The 25,840-nt window shown below is 36.6% G+C and overlaps 1 protein-coding gene across 1 annotated transcript in view; it reads right to left on the bottom strand.

Moving 5' to 3' along the window:
• The window catches only part of TENM2 (teneurin transmembrane protein 2), a 982,382-nt gene that overhangs the window by 940,232 nt on the left and 16,310 nt on the right, over nucleotides 1–25,840 (bottom strand). Inside the window, exon 2 of the mRNA XM_053222896.1 lies at nucleotides 4,299–4,598. Coding sequence (XP_053078871.1) covers nucleotides 4,299–4,524 — 226 coding nt within the window. The 5' untranslated portion in view covers nucleotides 4,525–4,598. The remainder of the gene's footprint in view (nucleotides 1–4,298; nucleotides 4,599–25,840) is intronic.

Below are 25,840 nucleotides of genomic sequence, written 5' to 3' on the forward strand. Positions count from 1 at the left end.
AAAGAGGTGATGACTATCGGGGAGGGCCAAGAATCGGTGCAGACAGCCTAGCACACATTCTGACAGCAGGAACTTTTTCCTACAGCAGTGGTGGAGAGCTAGTATACGTGGGCACACTCGCAGGGAGTCTGGGACAGCCATGGAAATGGAGGCAAATGGGTGAGAATAGGAATATACATCATCAGAGCTGCTGGTCTTGTTCATTGTACATTCAATCAACGTTAGCAGCTGTAGTTCCTATAGTCAAAAATGTTTAAAGGTGTCGATATTTAAAAGTTTTATAAACTGAACACCATAGCTTTTGACTTAGGCTTTAATGTCTTATTTTTGTTTATTTATTTACTTATTTGGGAGGTGATCAAACACAGTGGCTCAAGTTCCAAACATAGCTCTTGAATCCAACTTCCTGGATTTAAACGCTGTCTTCATCAATTCCTACATTTATGACCTTGGGATGATTTATTTAACCTCTCCATGCTTCAGCTTCCTTATCCATGAAAAAGGGGATACTAATAGAATCCACTTCACAATATTGTTTTGAACATTATCTGAATCAATATAAGCAAAATTCTCAGACTGACATCTAACATATAAAAAGTGCTCAGTGAACATCAGCCATTATTCTTTTGTTGTTCTTGTTGATCATGTTTAATACACCTGAAAATGGTGAGACATAGAGTGTGGACCAGAGTCACAGGCACATAAATATGCAAAGCAGAGCTCAGGTCTAACTTTAGGCTCCCAAGCCACGGGGAAATGTCTTGTGTGTCGTGCTGCTCTACACCCTAACGTCAGGGTCCCAAAGAACAAGCTCAGACAATCTGCCTGGGCACTTGGCTGACCTTCATTATTTAAAATGGCATCTATTTCACAGGTTATCCTGGGGCTAGGTCTAACCAGAGATCAGACCACTGGTCAGTTTTGTCAGGTGCATTAACTCTCAGACTACTAGGGTGCTATTCAGTGCAGAATTAGTCATTTACTAATTACTAATTACTCCAATGGCCATAGACCTAAGGTCAGCATTTTTCACCCTTCACACCAGGAGGATCCAGAATAATAGAGGCCAGACAGGTAATTTGCATTGTCTCTCCTTAGCAGCAGAGGCTGATTCTGTGCTGAAAGCAAGCAAAGAAGATATAATTTGATGAGAGCTTCCATAAGCTTCTCATGGGAACATCTAGCCTTTCTCTCCTGCTGGGATCTGGCAGCTTCTTGCCTTTGATACTTGCAGATACTTGCAGGGGAACTGGACAGGGTCTGACCCTGGCCCCACATCACTTTTACTAGCTGGCAATTCTTTTCCACTCTGAGCAACGGAAGAGTCATCCAACTGTGTTTGCCAAACTTGCTTGAATGTGAGAAGCATGTTTGTTTTATGATCAGTGTCTTGGGTTTTAAATAAGAATACCACAGGAGATGATCCTGCCATGATCCTTGCTAATGTATCTCTAGGCTAATAAGTTCTGAAATGATCCTGCTCTTTGATTTCATGAATAAGAAAATAAAATGAGAAATGCATGACATTTAAAAATTATTGTTATTGCTGAGAGTAAAATTTATTTTAACCCTCTCTGTAGTAGCTAAGTTTCACGTTGAATGTGATGCTCACCAGATTGTATCTCCTGTTCTTCCTCTCTTTAAATATGTGCTTATTTACTTCCTGAGTTCAATTTTAGAACCCATCAAAGTAGATCCACTCAGACTCTGACTACACTTTCATGCATAAATTCATAGATGTCTTCAGAAGGAATTGCACTTGCATATGCAAATACTTTCCAATGCCTTTTCATTTCTACTTTTGGCCTGCACAGTTTTTAATTCATGCAAACACATTACACAAACAAATATGGGCTCAATAACAACACACGGCATGTGTGAATTGTTAATTGCAAAGCTATGAGTTTGATATGGCCAAGCAACTTCCATTATTATCAATGGAGAGGAACAAGACTAAACAGGAAGAATAAAGGTATATTTGAACATAAAATCCCAAGCATTTGATTTCATTTTATGTAAATATTAATAAGGGAAAAGGTGACAGGACAATCCACAATTCAACAATAATCTAGGATCTACAGCTCACTGCACAATGATCCAGAAACCAGGATGCACCTTTAATGAGACTAAGGAAAAAGGGTCTACATTTCAGCACAGAATCATAAGAAACAAGAGTGTATGCAGTAACACTATAAATAAAACCAAAAATACAGCAGAAAATGAAAGGCTTTCAACCATGCTGAATGTGCATCACCTTTCAGAATATTTGTGTTTTGTATTAGAGATGCTCTTGGAAATAACAAGTAAGGGTCCTATTATTCTATACTGGAAATTTGAACGCTCCCTTAATTAATTAAGCTGTGATTTTTCATATTTTCCCCCAATTCCCACTTATGCACTTTGGGGTCAGGAGACAACTCAGTGAAATAAAACATTTGTTGAAGTTACTCACAGATCAAAGACATGTGATACAGAGCAATTTTCAAGTAACCCACCCCTTGTTTGAAGTGTGCTTTATTTACATGAAGATAACTCAGAAAATGAGAGTGTAGATTAAATAAAAATTGTATCCTGCAAAGTCTACAATTGCAGTGAAAATACAATTTTAACTGTTTCTATGCTGAATTTTTAAATATTCTGTTAAATATAAAAACTGGAGGTAGGCTATGGGAGCATAGGAGAACATGTGTTTTAGAATAACCACTGGGTTACGTGTGTGTGTGTGCACGCATGCATGTGTGTATGTATGTGTATTTGTGTGATGGTATGTGTGTAACAGAGAGAAAATACACATGCATGGTGTTTTCTACCAGGAATAGAATTTCAAAGCTGCTCTGACTGAATGTTTGTGACACACACCCCTTCCAAATTCTTATATTGAAACCTAATCCCCAGTGGTATTTGGAGGTGGGGTTTTGGGGAGGCGATTGAGTCATGAAGATAGAACCTTTATGAATGGGTTTAGTGCCCTTATAAAAGATGACCCAGAAAACTCCCCCTGTCCTCTTCAGCTATGTGAAGACACAGGAAAAGACAGCTGTCAATGAACCAGGAAGCTAGCTCTCACCAGACAATTAAATATGCAAGCACATTGGACTTCCTATCCTCCATATACAAAATAAATTTCTATTGTTTATAATCTACCAGTTTATGATCTTTTGTTACAGCAGTCCTAAAGAACTAAGACACAAGTTGAAGTATCTCATGAGGAGTTAAATTAGCTGTAACAGTCACTAACAAAACATGAAACAAGAAATAAAGAATTAATGTGATAAACAATGATGCTATAATCTAGCAGGCAGGGCCTCCACCCTTGGTACTGGTCAAGTGAACCTTCCCAGCTCATTCACTGTGTTTTTGTGTATTCACTTGTGATTTTGCTAAGCTGTTAATGTAAATCACACACGACAAGGCTGGTACACAAAGCAGAAGACATGGAGCTAGTGAGTCAACGTAGCCATACTGCCTCTCAGCACTGTTTATGCTTTAGTCTATACATCCATACATTTACAGCAACCCCTGACAAGTGATGACAAACTTCCTCATGGATATTGGATATGAAGAGAATGCCAACTGTTAGCACTTGAGAAAAATATTCTCCTCCCTTAAGAAATCAAAATACTGTAAGACAAATAAGATTTGGTGTAAGTAGCAGGGAGAATTATATATGTGGAATTGGTTAAATAACATACATCAGTTCACCTATGCTCTGAAACACTGAAAGGCAAATGCATAACTCAAGATTAATACCACATATGAGGAGGAAAGAAATTATATATTACACAGGATAGGGGAGGTTCGAATATGTTATAATCAATTTACCATTTGTTCAAACAGAATCTGAGAAGCTCAACGTGTAAAACAGTAGAAATTTGAACTCTTGGAAGTTTGTATGGGGGCGGGTTCAAGGGAAAGGAACAAAAAACAGTTTAAAAACCACAGCTAATTTTCTGTTCCTGAGGACAGGGATTCAGAATAGACTAAGGACTACTCCTTATGGAGCCCAGACTTTGCTGTACCTTATTTCATCTATCAAAACCTGCTACTGTGGGGCTCCAAAGTAACCACCAAATTGTCAAGGGACACAGTGTCCAGGACAAAAAAGGCACTTCTATAATTCCCACAGGATTCTGATACAGGTTGATGAAAGAATTGTTCTCTTACACTAAACTCTAATGGGGAGATGATGCCAGCAGGCTGTGCTTCGGTTTTTACCAACCTCAGTGATCGACACACAAGTGTACAAGTCAAAAATGTAAGGCAGCTCAGAGCAACTCAGTGAGGTCAGCTCTACATACCTTGTCTTGGAAACTCATCTGACTCCCGGTGAACGAGGTCTGTGACTCGGTTTCCATAGTGCATCCTGCTGTCGTGGTCATAGGCCTTCAGAGTCTCACTGGAGCTATAGGACTTTTGCGTGGGCACACGGCAGTCTTCGCTGTCCAGGGAGGAACTTGTGTAGCGGCACTCTTTGCCACACCGTCCCCTGGTCAGAGAGCGATGTCGCCTGTCCTTTACGTCCATTATCCCGGATCTGACAGAGAGCCGATGCTTTCAGAAAAGGGAGGCCAAAGTGTTGGTACTTTTCACTTGGCCACCTAAAAACATCAAAGGAAAACAACAAGACTGTGATTATAAGAAATGCTGCCTTCAGTTTTGACTCATGCTCTGACTCAGATAAAAACATAAAAAGGAAATGTGGTCAGACCACACAATCTCTTTTTGCAAATGCTTAATATATATTGAAATAATCAGCCTAAATAGAATGACTGGATACAGTAAGTTAATTATTTTGCTGTTTAATACATTTTGAGAAAAAAGAGTAGTGAAATAATTCATGTTTTGATTTCCCTATGTGAATACAGATGACATGATAAGTCTGTCACTACTGCAAGATTTTACTATGAAGCAGTTCAAAGCAAAACTGGTTTTACCCATCTTTAATTACATTCTCTTTTTGCTAGAGAGGGTTTGGGGTAAAGCAAATATCAACATTAAATAAATAAAAGTGAAAGAAAGGTGTATAAGGCATAAATACATGCTACTGAAGCTTTGTGATGGTACCAAGTCATATTTGACTAATATGAAATTACCTAGTTGGGTCTGAAAAAAAGTAACATAAGCCATTCTTCACAGGCAAACAATACTCTTCTGGTTTCTTTAATGAACGTTCAGCAAATTCTAATCAGTTTTTTTTCTTTGCAGAACTGTGACTTAAACACACCTGGTCCCTCCCTTCCTTAGTCACCTACCAACAGAGATCATGCTCAGAAGAAGTCTAACTGGTACCACCACCTGATCATCAACCTACGCCTGCACATGCTGTTCTCTTCATTGCTGGGATATCTGCTGCTAAGAAGAAAAATGGGGAAGAGCACTGAATGCAATAGATAAGCTGATGAGAAGGAACCTCTTTAACATATGAACTGGCAACCAGAGAGCCCTTCAGTCTATCACTTGACACCCTTAGCCTGAAAGTGTATGCCAAACATCCTCAGAAAACACTAGCCTTCTGCCTAGCAAATATGACAAAATAGCTTAGATGCCTCCAAGTTTCAAATGATAGGCTCTTACTGATTTCATTGGCCATGCAAAAGAGCATGGACCATAGGGCGAGGGCCTGGACAGAATAGACATACACAAAATTTAATTAAAATGGGAAATACAACCCAGACCCAGCATAATGATTTTTCTCCAGGCTACTGTTGCTCACTGCCTCTTCAATACATTAGAAAATATTAGGTGAACAGATCTGTAGCTTAGAACCCTCTGCTCTTCTTTGGCTATTCACCACATTGTAATGGGATGCCTATTTATACCAAAGAAATAGCCTGTATGCATAGTAATGTGCATGGAATATGTCCCAGGACAGCAGAAGCCAAGTTATCCTTCTCTTGTCTTTATACAGTAAGAGTCCCTTCTGGATCTCATAAACGCTCCTACTTTATATTATTTATATACTTTAGCAAATACTGCCTGTTATCATGGACAATTTTGTTTGAAAATCGGCAATTAAAAAGAGAGTACACCTGCTCTGAACACCAAGCACAGTGGTATTGCTGCCACAATCACTCATAGGAGAGTGAATCCTTAGTTTCCTGGAGCCTATAGTTCCTGACCAAGGAAGCTGAGAAGCATGTTTGAGAGTTACCTATCAAGACCCCAGGACCTGCTTGAAGGACACAAATACTCAATGTTGGCATGGAAGTTTTTGCTGCTATGTAGCCAATCCAAGTATCTTAACATTAATGCAATTTCTAGATGCCAAAAATCACCTTCCCTAGTTTAAAACATGTGATCTCAACACCTTGGAATTCATATTACAGACTGGTTAAGAGCATGAACACTGAAGTCTTGATTGGATGAAAATCTTATCATGGTGACTGATTAGCCAGAGCTTTTATAAAATTACTCATAAACTTTTAAGTTCAATTTCTCAACCAGTTAATATGGAAAATAACAGAATCTGTTTCCTAAAGTTGCCATAAAAATTAAAATAAAAACTGTAGTAAACCTCCTAATATACTAACACATGGTAGGGGCTCTATAAGAAGTAGTTATTTTTTCCCCTCTGAATAATTATTTTTTTCTTAGCTAAGTAGTTATAGACTTGCATAAGACAGAGGGTGGCAATAATAATATAAATTCTTAAAATTCAAAGTTCTCATTATAAATATCAATACTTGAACTGCACACAGATTAAAGAAGACACTCAGCACCTATTAAAAGTATACAAGACTGTGCCTACCAACACTGTGGAGCCAGTGTTTCTTTGGGAAATTGGCTGTTTTGAGTAAATTTTATACTTTCTCTTCTGCTTCACTGTAATTTTTTTTTTTTTTTTACTTTTTAATATTTTTGGTGTTCCTGACTCAGGAAATCCTATCTCCTCTAATTTGTATTGTGTTTTGGAAAGTGGGCTGACTTTCTGTATGTGGTTATGTGATTTTATTTTATATATTAAAAAAAATCATGTTCTAAGTGGAAGCCTAAATGCTTATTATCTATTCATAATGTACAAGAACTTCAGTGGATGGACATTTTGACATTCGGTTGTCCAGTGATATTTTCCTGATAAATTCCTCTTTCTTGGCTATTCCCTTGGTAGTTAAGTTTGTGAGCAATGCCATCTCTGGACAAATGAAAGAAATTTACATATGAGGTAAAAAATGGCAAATCTTAGTGAGAGAAAGTTAATTTCTTAATGAACTGAGCAGAATACACAGACTGTTGGCCAACAGACATTTTGCACTCAGCCTACCTGTTATTTAATTTTTTTTAAAAATTTTTGTTTATTTTTGAGACAGAGACAGAGACAGAGACAGAGACAGAGTGTGAGCAGAAAGAGGCAGAGAGAAAGGGAGACACAGAATCTGAAGTAGACCCCAGGCTCTGATCTCTCAGCACAGAGTCTTATGTGGGGCTTGAACCCATGAGCTGTGAGATCATGACCTGAAGTCATACATTTAACCAAATGAGCCACCCATGTGCCCTGAGCCTACCTGTTATTTAAAAGTTAGTTTTCAAGATTTAAAAAGACAAAACAGGAGAATTTATACTAAACTTGGATCTCCTGCTTTTCATGAAAATTTGGGCAGTCTAGAAATTTCTGCTTCCAGAAAGTTGTAATAAACATATTTTATCTATTCTTCCCTCTAGGTACATTGAAAACCCCTGGATATAATATATAAAACAAATATAAGAAGAATATGAGAGGAAAAAGAGAAGGCAGACCAACTAGGGCCTTCAGAACTCATGAATACTGTGGCAAGTTCCTGAAATTTCTTTTTGCCCTGTATATCCCAGACTTGGAGCTAAAGATAATGGCAACCCAGAAACATCAATAGGCACAGACAACAAAACCTCCAACAAAAGCAGGTTGCCTCTCGCCAAAGGATTAACAAAGAAAAGTCAAACAAGAAAGAAAATGTTGAGATAGTAACCACTTGCCTCTAGCCAAACAACATGGCAAACACAGTGGTCTGAATCCCACTTTCACCAGCAAAAGCCAGAGGAAGAGCCTAGATTTCCACAATGCTGAGGCGACGAAGCATCCTAATCTCAAACAGTGCTTTCAGAGAGACAGCTAAGAAGGCAGCCAGGATTTTCATCTCTTCCAAAAAATAATGAGGCCATCCTCTCCTCCTAGGGAGCTTGGCCTTCCATCCCCACTGAGAGTAGTAAGATGCCACTCTCCTCTGCTGGAGTGGAATAGGAGGAGGCCTAGTGGAGAGTTAGGACTTTCACTTTCTCTAGCAGTAATGAGTCCTTCTGCCTCTTGTTGGTAGTTGTTAGTGTCACTTGATATTGGTAACAGTGGGAATAATAAGGAATAATGAGGCACTCCTATCCCTAACACCAAGGGTAGTATCAGTGGGAGCCAGAACTCCTCCAATGCCTCCCCACCCAACAGCTTCTAATAAGGAGCTCCCTGCCCTTGGGTATTGGCAGAGAGTGAGGAACCTGGACTTTTATTCCAATCTAGCAGTAATGAGGTGGGATCTCTCTTCTGACAGAACAGTGTCAGAGGAAACCAACAAAAACAGAAAAATTAAGTGAGACATAGAATCTCATAACATGATAACACCAAATGTGTAGGTTTCAACAAAAAGAAGAAAAAAAATTATACCAAGAACTAAAACGATCTTAAGCTGAAGGAAAAAGCAATCAATAGATGCCAACACTGAGATGACAAGACATCGGACTTATTGGACATAGATTTTAAAATAGCCATCATAAAACTCTTCAGTGAGCAATTACAGACACACTTAAATGAAATATATAGAGACTCATAAAAAAGACAAGAAGTCTCAGGAAATGAACAGAAGATATAAAGAAGACTCTAAAAGAAATTTTTAGAACTAAACAATTCTAAATTGCTTAGAATTATTATTAATTAATATTATTAAATTATCTAAATATATACAGTAGATGGGTTCAAGAGCAGAATGGAGGGATAAAAGAAAGAATGAGGAAATTTGAAAACTGGACAATGGGAATTACTCAAACTATACCACAGATTAAAAAATAGCCTAGGGAAAAAATGCAAAGAGCCTCAGGGAGCTGTAGACCTAATATTTATGTCAGAGTCTCATTATGAAAGGAGAAAGAGAGAGGGCTGAGAAAGTGCTGAAATAGCAGATAAATACACACAAATTTGCAAAAGACATAAAGCTACACATTCAAGAGGCTGAACAAACACCAAAGAGAATAAATCCAAATGCATCCGTATCAAGACATATCATGGTTAAACTTCAGAAAAGTTAAGACAAAGATAATTTTGAAAGCAGTGAAAGAAAAATTACATTAACTTACAGAGCATAGCAATTTGAATGAAAATGGTTTTCTCATGAGAAACCATGAAAACCAGAAAGAAATAAAACAATGTTTTTCAAATGCTGAAAAAATTGGAAGTTTCAATCCAGAATCTTATAACCAGTAAAGATATCCTTCCAGAATGAAGGATAAAACATGGCATCACAAATAAAGAAAAAACTAAGATAATTTATCAATATCAAAAATAGACACACAGATCAATAGAAAATAATAGAAAACCCAGACATAAACTCATAATTACATGGTAAATTAAACTTGACAAATAAGGCAGGAATATGCACGAGAAAAAGACAGTTTCTTTCTTAACAGTGTTGAGAAAACTAGACAGCTACACACTGGACCACTTTCTTACCCCATATACAAAAATAAACTCAAAATGGATTAAGGAGCTAAACATGAGACGTGAAGCCATAAATATCCTAGAAGAGAGCATAGGCAGTAATTTCTCTGACATTGGCCCCCAAAACATCTTTCTAGATATGTCTCCTAAAACAAGGAAAACAAAAGCAAAAATAAAATATTGGACTGCATCAAGATAAAAAGCTTCCATACAGCAAAGGAAACAATCAACAAAACTAAAAGACGACCTACAGAATTAAAGAAGATATTTACAACTGACATATTTGACAAATGGTTAGTATCCAAAGTATATAAAAACAGAGACAACTCAACACCAAAAAAGCAAACAATCCAATTAAACATGGGAAGAAGACATGAACAGACATTTCTCCAAAGAAGACATATAGATAGCCAACACAAATGAAAAATGCTCAACATCACTCATCATCAGGGAAATGCAAATCAAAACCATAATGAGATATCATCTCACACCAACCAGAATGGCTAAAATCAAAAACATAAGAAACAAGTGTGGCAAGAATGTGGAGAAAAATGAATACTCATGCGCTGTTGGTGAGAATGCAAACTGGTGCAGCCACTGTAGAAAGCAGCATAAAAGTTCTTCAAAAAATTAAAAATAGAACTACCCCAGTAATCGCACTACTGTATATTTACCCAAAGAACACAAAAACACTAATTCAAAGTGATACATGCACCCCATGTTTATTTCAGCATTATCTACAGTAGCCAAATTATGGAAGCAACCTAAGTACCTATTGATAGATTAATGTATAAAGAATATGTGGTATATAGGTATGTATGTATACATATACATACATATATATATGTGTATATATATATACACACACACACACATATATATATAATGGAATATTATTCAGCCACAACAAGAATGAAATCTTGCCATTCGCAACTATGTGGATGGAACTAGAGGGCATTATACTAAGCGAAATTAGTCAGAGAAAGACAAATATCACAGCATTTCACTTACATGTGGAATTTTAGAAACAAAACAATGATCAAAGGAGACAGACAGAGAGGGAGGGAGGGAGGGAGGGAGGGAGGGAGAGAGAGAGAGAGAGAGAGAGAGAGAGAGAGAGAGAGAAACTGAAAAACAGATTCCTAACTATAGAGAAAAAACAGAAGGTTACCAGAGGGTAAATGGTAGGAGTGGGTGAAATAGGTCAAAGGGATTAAGAGTACCCTTATCTTGAAGAGTATTGAGTAATATATGAAATTGTTGAATCACTATCTTGCACACCTGAAAGGAATTTAACACTATATGTTAACTACATTGGAATTCAAATGAATGAATGGATTTTTTTTTTTTAAATTAAATGCCTGGAGAGAAAGACAGATACCATATGTTTTCACTCATGTGGATCCTGAGAAACTTAACAGAAGACCATGGGGGAGGGGAAGTGGGGAAAAAAAAAGTTAGAGAGAATGAGCGGGGCAAACCATAAGAAACTCTTAAATACTAAGAACAATCTGAGGGTTGATGGGGGTGCGGGAAAGGGAAAGTGGGTAATGGGCATTGAGAAAGGCACCTGTTGATATGACCAATGGGTATTGTATGGAAACCAATTTAACAATATATTTAATAAAAAATAAATGCCTGGAAACATTAAAAAAATTAAGATAATTTACCACCAGCAGACTTAATTCTAAAAGAATAAACAGTTCTCTAAAACAGAAAGGAAACAATGAAAAGAGAAATTTTAGAAATAATGAAAGGAGAAATCAGAAAGGAAAAAAAGACATGGTAAGCAAAATTATGAGTAAACCCTATACATTTTCTACTTTGGAGTGTTCCAAATTATTTCCGAAGATTAAAGTAAAAATTATAACACTGTATGATGAGGTTCTAAGTGCATACAGAGAACATATTTATGAAATTATATGATAAATGGGGACGGTAAAGTGACATAAAGGGAGGAAGGGTTTCCACAATTCACTCAAACTGGTAAAATGATGGTCATTAACTGTGATAAAATATGTAAGTATAATGCAACAACTAAAAAAGTTATACAAAGAGATGTTCTCAAAAACACTTTAGGTAAGTCAATATGGAGTTTTAAAAAACATTCAATACTCACAGGAAAGTAGGAAGAAGAGAGAAGTAAAAAATAAAACAAAAGAATAAATAGAAAACAAAACATAAAATGGCACACTTATTCATGAAATAGCAATAATTATATTAAATGGTAAGTAGTCTAAATATACAAATTAAGAGACAGAGATCTGCAGACTAAATTAAAAAAATACAACCTAACTCTATGCTGTCAACAAGGTCACTTCAAATATAATGGTGTAGGCATATTGAAAGAAAAACTACAGCAAAGATACACAATACAAAAATTAAAGAAAACAAGAGGGTTTATATTAATATTACTTAAAGCAGACTTTACAGAAAGGAAAATTAGCAGAGACAGAAAACAAAATTATGTAATGATGAAAGGATAAATCCTCCAGGAAGAAACAGCAACTCTAAATAGGTATGTACCAAGAACCGAATTGTAAAATATGTGAAGTAAAACATGATAGAACTGAAAAAAAAAAATAAATGAATACACAATTACAGTTGGAGATTTCAACATTGGAGTCCCACTGATGGATAAAGCAACTAGACAGAAAATCAAGAAGGAGACAGAAGAATTCCCCATGGCACAAAAAAAGACACTCAGATAAATGGAACAGAATAGAGAACCCAGAAATGGACCCACAAACGTATGGCCAACTAATCTTTGACAAAGCAGGAAAGAATATCCAATGGAATAAAGATAGTCTCTTCAGCAAGTGGTGCTGGGAAAACTGGACAGCAACATGCAGAAAAATGAACCTGGGTCACTTTCTTACATCATACACAAAAATAAACTCAAAATGGATGGGTGAAACACATAAATGTAAGACGGCAAGCTATCAGAATCCTTGAGGAAAAAGCAGGCAAAAATCTCTTTGATCTTGGCCGCAGCAACTTCTTACTCAACACGTCTCCAGAGGCAAAGGAAACAAAAGCAAAAATGAACTACTGGGACCACCTGGAAATAAAAAGCTTCTGCACAGCAAAGGATACAATCAGCAAAACTAAAAGGCAACCAATGGAATGGAAGAAGATATTTGAAAACGACATATCAGATAAAGGGTAGGTATCCAAAATCTATAAAGAACTTATCAAACTCAACACCCAAAAAACAAATAATCCAGTGAAGAAATGGGCAAAAGACATAAATAGACACCTCTCCAAAGAAGACATCCAGATGGCCAACTGACACGTGAAAAAATGTTCAACATCACTCATTATCAGGGAAATACAAATCAAAACCACAACGAGATACCACCTTACACCTGTCAGAATGGCTACCATTAACAACTCGGGCAACGAAAGATGTTGGCAAGGATGTAGAGAAAGAGGATCTCTTTTGCACTGCTGGTGGGAATGCAAACTGGTGCAGGCACTCTGGAAAACAGTATGGAGGTTCCTGAAAAAATTAAAAACAGAACTACCCTATGACCCAGCAATTGCACTACTAGGTATTTATCCAAGGGATAGAGGTATGCTGTTTCAAAGGGGCACATGCACCCCAATGTTTATAGCAGCACTATTAATAATACCAAAGTATGGAAAGAGCCCAAATGTCCATCGATGGATGAATGGATAAAGAAGATGTGGTATATACACAATGGAGTATTACTTGGCAACCAAAAATAATGAAATCTTGCCAGTTGCAACTATGTGGATGGAACTAGAGGGTATTATCCTAAGCGAAATTAGTCAGAGAAAGACAAATATTATACGACCTCACTCATATGAAGACTTTAAGACACAGCACAGATCAGCACAAGGGGAGGGAAGCAAAAATAATATAAAAACAGGGAGGGGAACAAAACATAAGAGACTCTTAAATAGGGAGAACAAGCAGAGGGTTATTAGAGGGATTGTGGGAGGGGGGATGGGCATAAAAGAATCTACTCCTAAAGTCATTGTTACACTATATGCTAACTAACTTGGATGTAAATTAAAAAATTAAAATAAAATTAAAAAAAAAGAAAAATCCCCCAAAACATTATCAATCAACAGGGTCTACTCAACATTTATGGAATATTCCTCTCAATAACATCAGAGTATATATCCCTTTAAGTGTCTCTGGAATATGTATCAAGAGACAACACAGCCTGGGCCATAAACAAAAATTAAAAATTTTAAAAGAAGTGAAATAATACAGAGTATGTTTTCTTAGCATAATGGAATCAAATCTGAATCAATAATAAAAAGAAGAAAATCTCCAAACACTTGAAAGCTAAAAAACACTTTCCTAAATAATTCATGGGTGAAAGAAGGATCTCAAGTGAGATCAAAACATACATTAAAGTGGAGGAAAATGAAAATATAACATATCAAAACTTGTGAGAAACTGCACAAGCAGCGCTGAGAGGGAAATTACAGAACTAAACACATCCACTGGAAAACAAGGAAATCCTCAAATCAATAATCTAAGCTTCCATGTCGAGAATCTAAAGAAGAAAAAAAATGGACCCAAAATAAGGAGATAATAAAAAGACACATTCAATGGAATTGAAAACACAAAAACAATACAGAAAAGCAATGAAACAGGTTTGATCATTGAAAAAATCAATAAAATTGGCAAACTTCTTGCAAGACTGACAAAGAAGACACAAATTATCAATATCAGGAATGAAACGGGAGATCACTGGAGACCCTGATGACATGAACAAGATTCTTAAAGAATACCACAAAGAAATCTACAAAAATTAATTTCACAACTAAGATGAAATGGACCAACTCCTCAAATAACTAAGTATCCCAACTCACCCAATATGAAATACATCATTTGAGTAACCTTATAACTAGTAAAGATATTTAATTGTATGTATATTATGTGTATGTGTATATATATATATATATATATATATATATATATATATGGTATAATATATACACCGTAAAAAACAGGGTTTATTCTGGGGATGCAAGGATGGCTCAGTATTTTAAAACAATAAATGCAATCCACCGTATAAACAGGCTAAAGAAGAAAAATCACACAATAATATCACTTAATGTAGAAAAAGCATAGGGCAAAAATCCATATCTACTAATGATAAAAACTCTCAGAAAAACAGGAATAGAAAAACTTCTTCAAGTTGACAGAGTTAACAACAAAAAACCTACAGATAATGTTACACTTAATGGTGAAAAACTAATGTCTTTCCCCTAGGAATGAGAACAAGGAAAGAATGTCTGCTCTTATCATGTATTCAAAATAGTGCTGGAACTTCTAGCCAGTGCAATAACATAGGAAAGAGAAATAAAAGGCATATAGAGCAGACAGAAGGTATATAACTGTCCCTGTTTATAGATGGCACGGTTGTCTATGCAGAAAATCCTAAGAAAACTCCTAAAATAAATTAATTCAGTGAGATAATAGGATATAAGATAAACATACAAAAAAAATCAATTGCATTTCAGTTTACTAGCAATGAACACACGGGTACCAGAATGTAAAATATGATACTATTTACCATCTTTTTTTAAAAAAGAGAGAAATCCTTAGATGTAAGTCTAACAACACATATATAGAAATTAAAGGGTAAAAACAGCACAACAGTGATGAAAGAAATTAAAGATCTAAATAAATGGACAAACATATTATGTTTATGGATTGGAAGAATCAACATAGTAAAAAACAAAAACAAAAACAAAAAAACAATTTTCCCCAAATTGACATACAAACTGAATGTAATTCCTATCAACTCCCAGAAAAAATTTTTGTAGATAGAGACAAGATTATTCTAAAGTTTATATAGAAAGGAAGAAGAACTAGAATGACTAAAAGTTTTTTTTTTTTTTAATAAGAAGAAAGTAGGAGGAATCAGTCTACCCAATTTTAAAACTTCCATAGCTACAGTAATCAATCCTGTGCGACACTGGCAGAGGGACAAGCACATAAAGAGAACACCATAGAGAACCTTGATACAGACCCACCAATAATACACTCAATTGATTCTTTTTTTTAAATGAAAAAGCAATTCAACAGACATAAGATAACGTTTTCAATAAATGGTGCTGAAATAGTCGGACATCAATAAGCAAACCCAAAAACAAACAAACAAAAGAGCCTTGACTTATTTTCCTACTTTCAACAAAGATTTACTCAAAGGGGCACCTGGGTGGCTCACTCTGTTAAGTGTCTGACTCAGGTCATGATCCACTCAGGTCATGATCCAGCCCCATGTCAAGCTGCATGCTGGGCTTGGAGCCTGCTTGAAATTCTCTCACTCCTTCTCCCTCTGCCCCTCCCTCACTTGCTCTCTAAAAATAAATAAATTAATTAATCAATTAATTAAAACTCAAAATGGATCTAGTTACTTAAATATAAAGCATAAAACTCTTAGGAAAGGCTTAGAAAAAAACTATAAAACTTCGGAAGTAGAAAGGAGGCAATCTTTAGACTTGACACCAAATGCATTATCTATGAAATGAAAAATTAATAAATTGAACTTTATCAAAATGAAACACTTGCTCTGAAAAAGATCCTGTTAAGAGTATTAAAAGACAATCTACAGACTAAGAGAACCTACATACAAATCATAAAACTGGTAAGAGGTTAAGTATTGAGAATACGTATGTATTTCTCAAAACTGAACTGTAAAAAATCCAGACAATCCAATTAGAAAATAGGCAAAAGACAAGAAGCAACATTTCACCAAATAGGACAAATGATAAATAAACACATAAAAGGTGTTCATCATCATTAGACATTAGAGAAATGAAAGTTAAAGCCACAATGAGATATTACTACAGCCTTGTCAGAATGGCTAAACATTTCTTTCAAATATAAAGTAAATAAAAATAGTGACAACACAAAGTACTGACAAGGATATAGAAAAACTGGATCTTCATGCACTGCTGCCCTAATGTAAAATGCCACAGCCACTTTGGAAAACAATTTAGCTATTTGTTTATTCTCCTATGTGTGTGCACACCACATCTTCATCCATTCACCTACTGATGGACATTTAGTTTGCTTCCTTATCTTGGCTACTGTATATAATGCTGTGATAAGCAAGGGGGTGCCTAGGTCTTTTGGAATTAATGTTTTCATTTTGGTAAAGAGATAAACAACTAGAAATGGAATTGATGGATTGTGTGATAGTTCTATTTTTAACTTTTGAGGAACCTCCATATTGCTTTTTGTAGTGGACACACCAATAAAATGGTGAATAAGGGTTCCCTTTTCCCCACATCCTTGCCAACACTTGTTACTTCTTGTCTTTTTGATAACAGTCATTCTGACCAGTGTGAGATAATATGTGGTCATGGTTTTGATTTTTCTCTGATCGTTAGTGATGATGAGTATTTTTTCATGTGGCTACATGTCTTATTTGGAAAAGTACAGTTTTTAAGAAATACTGAATGTGCAATTGCTATAAAACCCAGCAATTGTCCTGCTGGGCATTTATCACAGAGAAATAAAAATTTGTGTTCACATAAAAACTTGTCCACAAATTTTTATGGAATAATGTTTATTCTTGATAGTCCCAAACTAGAAGCGACCCAGATGCCTTTCAATGGGAGACTGGTTAAACAAACTCTGGTATATCCATGATATGAAATATTTCTCTGCAATAAAAAGGAATGAATTCTTGATATACATAAAAATGAGGGTGAATCTCCAGAGAGTAATGCTGAGTGAAAAAGCCAATCCCAAAGGTTATATACTATATGCTCCATTTATATAACATCCTTGAAATGACAACATTATAGAAATGAGAAGAGGGGCGCCTGGGTGGCTCCATTGGTTGGACGACCAACTTCAGCTCAGGTCATGATCTCACGGTTCGTGAGTTCGAGCGCCGCGTCAGGCTCTGTGCTAACAGCTCAGAGCCTGCAGCCTGCGTCAGATTCTGTGTCTCCCTCTCTCTCTACCCCTCCCCTGCTCGCTCTGTGTCTCTCTGTCTCTCAATAATGAATAAACATTGAAAAAAATTAAAAAAAAAAGAAATGAGAAGAGATCAATGGTCTTCAGGGTTAAAGAGGGTGCGAGGGTGTGAGAGAAGTGGGTGTGACTATAAACAGATAATAGGAGGAATCCTCTGGTGATGGAAATGTTCTGCCTCTTGGCCTGCCTTAACGGAGTCAATATCCTGGTTGTGATATGGTACTACAATTTGGCAAGATGTTGCTAGTGTTGGAAATTGACTAAAAGGTACTAGGGGATGTCTCTCTAACTCTTCTTGAAATTGCACATGAGTCTACAGTTGTATCAAACTAAAAAGCTTAATTTCTTAAATTTTAAACAGGCAATCGGGAAAACTTGGGCTCACACTCCATATCATGGAAACAAGTACCTAATCTGTGAGGTTACTCATTATTAGTATTATTAGTACTATTAGTATTATCATTTTACCACTCCTTTTGATTTTATCACCATTGTGCTTCACTTATTTGAACCCCCCCCCCCGAAAATACAGGTTGTTATGTTTACGACTTTTAGTATAAAGAAACACTGTTGTAGCCACTAGGAAGGACCACAAAGAGCCAGTTACACTGTGAGACGAAGCATTTGCTGACATATATTTCTTCTTAACACAATTCTAAAGTAATAGAATATCGGTTTTAATCCAAATATGGCTATATATCCATCCTTTATCTAATAAAATGCATGTATTTCCTACTGTGGACAAGCACTCTGCGTATAGCTGTCCTTGAAAGTGAAGGTCAACAATTCATGTGGGGGAATGCAAGTTTAGAGACTTATTTTAAAAAGTAATTAAAATTGCCTTGAAGCAGTAGGAAAGATGGTAACCAAAATTATAAATCTTTTCCCCAAGCCTCTGCTTTTTCCGGCACTGACAAATGGCAATCATTGGATGGCAATGCCTTTGCCAGCTCGTTACTGCTATGCTGAGGTTTTATTCCGTTACATTCCACATTTCCTCCCTTGAAGAGTGTTCACACTGCTTTTTTCATCAGTTGCCTAAGTGGGTTCCATCACTTTTGCAGAACAGACTACAGAGATCTTGCCTGCAAGCCTTTGTCTAATTAACTAATCCTATGAGCTGTAACACAGTTCACTATTAACTTTTCAGATTATCCTACTACTTAAAGAGGTTGACTTGTTAATCACTGACAGACCATTTGAGATGTGTGCGTGTGGATGTTATTGTATTTGTGTGTGTACCTGTGTATGTATGTATGTATATGTGTGCATGAATGATGGATGCATAGGTGAATTTTAAGCATGTCCAATGGAGAGCTACTGTGTCCCTGTTATAACTAATACTGTAGGCAGTTGATTAAACTTGCCTCACCCTCATCATCACTGGTCTTGGATCACACCCTGGGCATTGTTTCACTGTGCTTAAACATTTGTATCTCATGAAGTGACTGGAGACCTTTGAGAGGTGTGGTACCAGGAAATGTCTACATGATTTGGAACTCTGTCAATTCTGAATACAGATTAATGTGACCACCTTTCTTTCTCATTTCAAGTTATGATACATCATTGAATAAGTTTGTCTAGGAGGGAGTGGGGGAGTCAGTACATGAACATCAAATAGTCTTGTTTCCTAATTTGAGCTGGTGTCACAGGTATATTAGAAATCCAATAAAAAGTTTCATTATGCGAGCATGTTTGTACTTTAAAAATATATTTTTTAAAAGCCCAATCAGAAAGCTCCTGTAGAATGTCTTTCTTCCTTCCGATAACATGTTAATTGGACTGACTACTTGTTTCTTAAATATTGTAGGAGCCATGTTTCTATGTTTAAAAAGATATAATGGATAATGCATGATCCTTTTATCCTTAACTCCTTTGCCAGTTTTGCCTATTACCCAAAGCAGAAATGCTAAGTCAATGTAAAAACAGTGCATTCACAGATTACTTTCCTGTGTATTAGAACTCCTTTGTGAAAGTGGTTTATTTTAAAATCTTTAAGGCACCAAATGCAATGTAATATAGAACCTCAAAGATAAAAGAGAGGCTGATACAGGGGAGGGAGTTAGAGACCCGCTCACTAACCCACACCACCACCCCCAAATAGAACTCCCATGGGCAGAATGTAAAAACCAGAGTGTGTACTCAAATATTTACAGTCTCTGCTCCTAGAAACATTTAAAAACAAGTCTGAACATAGGCATACTCCAACAGTTCTAGAGACAGAATATCCCTGTGACCTCTGGGTAGACTACAGAATATCTGGTTTAAAATCTACAAAAGTAGAAGACAGTGCCCTAGTAATTTAATGCACTAGTAAATAAGAGGTCAAAAGCAATTTGCTTTGTGTTCCCCTGTGCTGTTATATTGATATGTCTGGGGATAAAAAGCCAACTCTGGTTAATGTCCAGAGCAAGAAAGGATAAGCAAATTCACAATTGTGTTTTGCTCTCTAGCTTCAGAGCTACATGTTGCTGCTTTTAGAATCTGTTGGGGTGTCTGAAATCATGTGCACAGGAGATGGTAAGAGAAGTACCAAGATTATCTTCTGTCTATGAATTTTATAAATTGTGAAATGCAAAGACATTGTGGGAGCCAGCATACCCCATGAACAAAAACCATAAAAGGGCAAAAACATACCCTTACAAGTCTAGAGATTTGCCATCATAGCACAAGCTCATGTGTTTATATTCTTATTTGAATAGCAATGAAAAGTCAAAAATCTATGTCAGATTGGTATTTAGTCTAATTCCATGCCTTTTCCCCCTCTCCCCTCCAAACTGTTTAACATTCAAGAAAGTCAGCATGGTTATACCTCCTGCTAAAATTTCAATATGAAATGTGCAAGTTTAGTGAAGTCTTTGCCTCCTCAGCTCCACCTTCCCCACATGCAGACCCCTCTGCTCTCTTCCCATTTTCCTATGTGCCTCCTGAGATCAGAAGTCGAACAGATGGCTGTACCTTAGGCACTGGCTAAGTTACCGTAACTGGAAAGACAGTCCCTCCCCTCTACTCCTCCCTACCATGCAGAGCTCAGAACGGCAGTAGAGCAGGCACATGAGCCTTCAGACTCAAAACCTAATGAAGGAAAGAATTGAACACACTCTTCTCATCCCGTTGAGTGTGCTCTTCTCATGCATGAGACTGAAAGCAGCACCAGATAATCAGAGGGTGCAAAGGATGTTGGGCCGCAGGTTTCTAGGCAAAACACTGAAGTAAAAACATTGTCAACTCACGATCTTATTTAATGAATGCTTACAAAGTGTTAGGGATTGAGTTAGCTTCCTTATGTAAGTTAGCAATAATTGCACAATCCTGCCATATAGGTTTCCTTATGTGTGTTTTACAGGAGAAATGGGGACTCAGGAGGTTAAGTGACTTGCTGACTCCATTTATCTAATAAGTGTTCATGCTGAGATGGGGGCTGAGAGCTGTCTGACTCTGAGGCCTACCTTCATTAAAAAAATAATAACTCAGAGAAAAGGGCAGTCTTGGGACATTCTGCCATGTCCCTTTTAGATATTGGATTTGTAGTTGTCTGAGAATGCAATGCAATTGACTCATGAAAGTCACTAAGCACATCATAGTCCTGATGTACTCAATAAGGAAAACATCTGATCAACTGACCAGTATGTTCTTCTATACGATGAGCAATGGAAACAAAGGAGAGAGACATTACGGGAAATCTCATGACAAGCTGTAAGGGACAGACCTCAGTTTCCACATCTGGAAAATGAAAATAACATGGCTACTTGGAAGTGTTAATGTGAAAATGTCAAACCAGCACATGTGAATCCCCTAATGAGAGATGCTCAAATTGTGACAGACTTCACCACTGTCACCATCATCCTTATCACTACCCTCGATCATCAATATTATCTAGCCACTAAAAATTATAGTACCTGTTACTTAGTGATCCCCAAGGTACAAATTAAGTACTACTATTCCAAACAACATCTGTTAGGGTTAGTATCATAGCACTTTCTGAGGACAGACACATAGATACTAATAATCCCATTTGGTAAGCAATCTTTGCTGCATGAAATAGTTTCACGAACACTGAAAATGTGAAACTAAGATGGTCTATTACTACCACCCATTCTTTAGCAAATCAATGCACTTTGCCCCATATTTAATTTTAAATTTAATTTTAATTTTTTAAGGTTTATTTATTTTTGAGAGACAGAGACAGAGACAGAGCATGAGTAGGGGAGGGGCAGAGAGAGAGGGAGACAACAGAATGTGAAGCAGGCTCCAGGCTCTGTGCTGATAGGGCTTGAACTCAGGAACGGTGAGATCATGACCTGAGGTGAAGTTGGATGCTCAACTGACTGAGCCACGCAGGCACCCCTATCCCATATTTTAAATAGACCACATTAAGTTCATCACCAAAATGATAATACATATAAGGGGAAAAGGACACACAAAGGACTAGTTGTTTATAATGAACTCATTAGCTGTCCAGAAAAGTAGATTCTGGTAACTGGGAAATGTTGTCTGCAAGAACTAAATGTTGGACATAGAGATAGAGGCTCTGAGGAATTGGGTAAGTCTAAAGTATTCTGCCTAATAAAGAAAGATCCAGAAAGTTCTTAAGGGAGTACGTAAGTGCAGGAACTGGACGCAGAGAAATCTAGACATCATGTGAGGAAGGATGTAAAAGAGGCATATTCAGAGAGGGAGAGGAGGATGCGATTCTCCCCTGGGGACTCTCAGAGTAGAATGCTGGGTAACATTAACCCTTTGTGCCCTATGCCCGCACCTAAAAAAAAAGATTAGGGGGAGGGCATTCACAGCACAATCTATAATCACCATTTTTGTTATAAATTTGATTGCACATGTGTGTGAGGATGAAGTCAGTACTTTCTATTATTTTACTATTATGAAGAAGCAGATAGCATTCATTGAGGATTTACTTCAATTACATGGTATGAGAAATGAGGTAAGAAATCCAGAAAAGGATTATAACAAGAACAGTATTTTGGTCTGTATCTGAGATGCTTACTCCTTGAGGGCAAGGACCTTGGCTCCTACCTGTAATCTATCTCCAGGAGCTGGCAGAGAACCACTGTCAAAGAACACTCAAAAAAGCTCTGTTAAAAATAGCTATGCATTTACATAGAGGCATCTGAATAAAAAAAATAGGATAAGTGTTTAAAAGGGCTTTGGCCATTTTGGTCTTTCTTAGTGTTTAAGTGTCCTTAATATATTTTTCAAGTCTATTGTTAATTTGCATGATTTACATGAGAATTTTCATATGAATTTTGTGACATATTCCCTTCTGCTTCATCAAACAAATACAATGTAAGTGTTCTCTTTCAAGATAGCCTCTACTTCCTTAACTAGGAAACAAAATACAAATACTGCTTTGAAAATTTTAAAACAGTACTCAAAGAATAGGAACTAGCCCTATTATGCAGAGAAGTCAGAATCAATGGCCTACCTTTAAAACATTTTTTCTGATTTGGAAAGTATGTGCAGAGTCCTAGCATGACTCTGTGTCAGGAGTCAACAAACATTTTCTGTAAAGATCAAAATAGTAAATTATTTTCCTCATCACAGGGTCTGTCACAACTAGTCACTACCACCGTAGCACAAAGGCAGCCTGAGAAAATTCTTAAGTGAATAGGCATGTTTGTGTTCCAATAAAACTTTATTTCCAAAAAACCTAGAGAGCCTGATTTGACCTTCAGACCGCAGTATGCCAACCCTTGCTAGGTAAACAGAGAGTAACTGAAAGAAAGAAGTCTGGAATTCTGGCCAATTATCAGCTTGAACCTAACCATGTTCACCAAGGATGTCTCAGATGAGGAAGATTGCCTTACCAGAAACTTCCCAACAGTGTTGAAATAACAGAACAAGATATTCCTGGTGTGGCAGCAATACCCACTCCAATATACCTAGAGAAAAGTGATTTTATTTAGGTTGCTGATTTGAAATTGACACAGCGTCTTAGGCCACAAGCCAAAGCTGGGCATCTCTTGAGAAGATAGTCTTGTAGTTAACTGCTCTCATGACAAAAGTCTGAAATTTGACCTTTTTGCATATGTGTTTAGATCTTGCTTGACTACTCTGGCCAATTATTATTTTGCCAATTATTTTCTGGCATTTAGGTTTGTCAGTGAATATGAGACACAGTGAAGATGATATTAAATTATTTCTTATATTACTCTTCCTCTTGTTTTATAGGTCTCTCTTATTCTGCATGTACGAGACAGAAGATGATAATCAATTTACCAAACGGCCAAAAATACTGAATGTTGAAGTTTCAAGATCCCAAAGAATACAAATCCCCAAAAGAAGCTCATGTTCATTCTGGCTGAAAAGAATATTTATTAAGAAGTAAGGAATGAGAATTTGGGTAATAGCTTAAAAGTTCATTTATACAAACCTCAACTGAAAGGACTCTTTGTAGCCTGTGCTTACTATTGTAGTTGGTTTGTAAATCAATAGGTGACTTGATACAGAAGATTAGAAAATGCAGAGCCCAATATAAAATTTTGTGCAAATTTAAAAATAACTCAGTAACATCAATCTCAAAATTATGTAGTTGCATTCCTGCATTTCCTAATGATCCCTCAAGGTATACGATTATATTTTTACAGCCATTAGCACTGCCATTCACCAGAACCATAATGGTGTAATCACTCAGAGGCTCAAGGAAATGAAAGTCTCTCACATTTGCCTACTACCCTCTGTTGTCTAATATAGTATCAAATGTTACAACAGTGTAAACTCTTCCATACATGCAGATAAAAGCCTCTGCGGGAGACAGCCGTGATGAACTGCCTAAAATATTGAGGTAGCTTCTGATTTTTGAGAGGGGAATGTTCCCTCCCAAAGCAATTACCAACATCCCTTGTGCTATAAAATGTTTGTGTTCTAGTACAACTGCCTGGAAAGTGAGTCTAGCTTCTTCCAGGCCTTTCATTATAAAACTGGAGGGTCAATCTTTTGGAGGAAAGAATAAAGGCACAAAAAAGTCATCGAAACCCCTAGAAAGACATACACTCTTTAAATCCTGGTAATGAAAAAGAAACCCATGCTTGGTAAGTTAGTATTGGTCCTCAGTGGAGATTATGAGAAACCCTAAGTAGTCAGGATTGTAGGGAACAGCAGCTAAGGACCCAAAGCACAAATGGACATGTGAAAAAAAAAAAAAAAAAAAAAAAAGAAGGGCACACACCAGAACTGAATGCCAAGAGATTCTATCAAATGCTTTCCCAGATTCACCAGCAGCATGATAAGCTACTTCCTATGGGAACTCAAATACAACTTTCTAAGACTTTATGGAAACAGGAAGATTTTAAAAAGTACCAGGTTGATTTGGCCAACAGGACCATTTGATGACAGAGAGCAGAGACAACTTAAACTAGAGTGAAAGAGGAACAAATACAGCACCATGCATCCTATAAAAACTCAACGGAAGTGACTGCAAATGGGATTAGACTATCCCTACTTATAAAAGGTGACACATGTATCAGGGCACATTCACATTTTGTGATTTAACATGAGTTTCGTACCAAATTATCCTTAACCTATGTACCCAGATATCTGAGACCTTTTATTTACAAAAATGAAAATGTCCAAATTACTGCACCATGCTAGGGACTCCATATCCTCTATGTCTTCAAAAACCACAACAACCATTTTATTTAGGTACTCCTATCTTCATTTTATAGATAAGGAATAAAACAAGAACATTAGCTTAAGATTATAGAGCAGAGGCCAGATATGAATCCATTTACCTGGTTTTAAACACAGATTTCACCAACAAATGCCAGATCCGTTTGTTTCTCTTTCATGTATTCCACTATTTTTTTTTGCACCAGGTTAAATTTCTACAATGTGAAAAATGACCCCAAATTTCAAGAACTTAGAAAGTACTACACTATATACACCTACCTCTCATTCTTATCTAAACTTTGGAAAATTAAATTTTATCTCCAGTAGAAAGACACTTCAAAAATAAATGAATGATTTTCTAACTCTTAATCAAGGTTAAATTCCATGACCTCTCTTTCTATGTTAGCCCCCTTTCCTTTATACCCAAGTGTTTTGTGTGATTTGATAAAAAATTAAATGTGAATTAAAATTCACTCCAGGGGAATTTTGCACCTCTCCTTCAGGTGATTAGTGACAATTTGCAATCTCACAATCATGATAAAGGATCATTGTAATAAGGA

This window comes from Acinonyx jubatus, chromosome A1 (assembly GCF_027475565.1).
Source record: "Acinonyx jubatus isolate Ajub_Pintada_27869175 chromosome A1, VMU_Ajub_asm_v1.0, whole genome shotgun sequence".
Taxonomy (NCBI): domain Eukaryota; kingdom Metazoa; phylum Chordata; class Mammalia; order Carnivora; family Felidae; genus Acinonyx; species Acinonyx jubatus.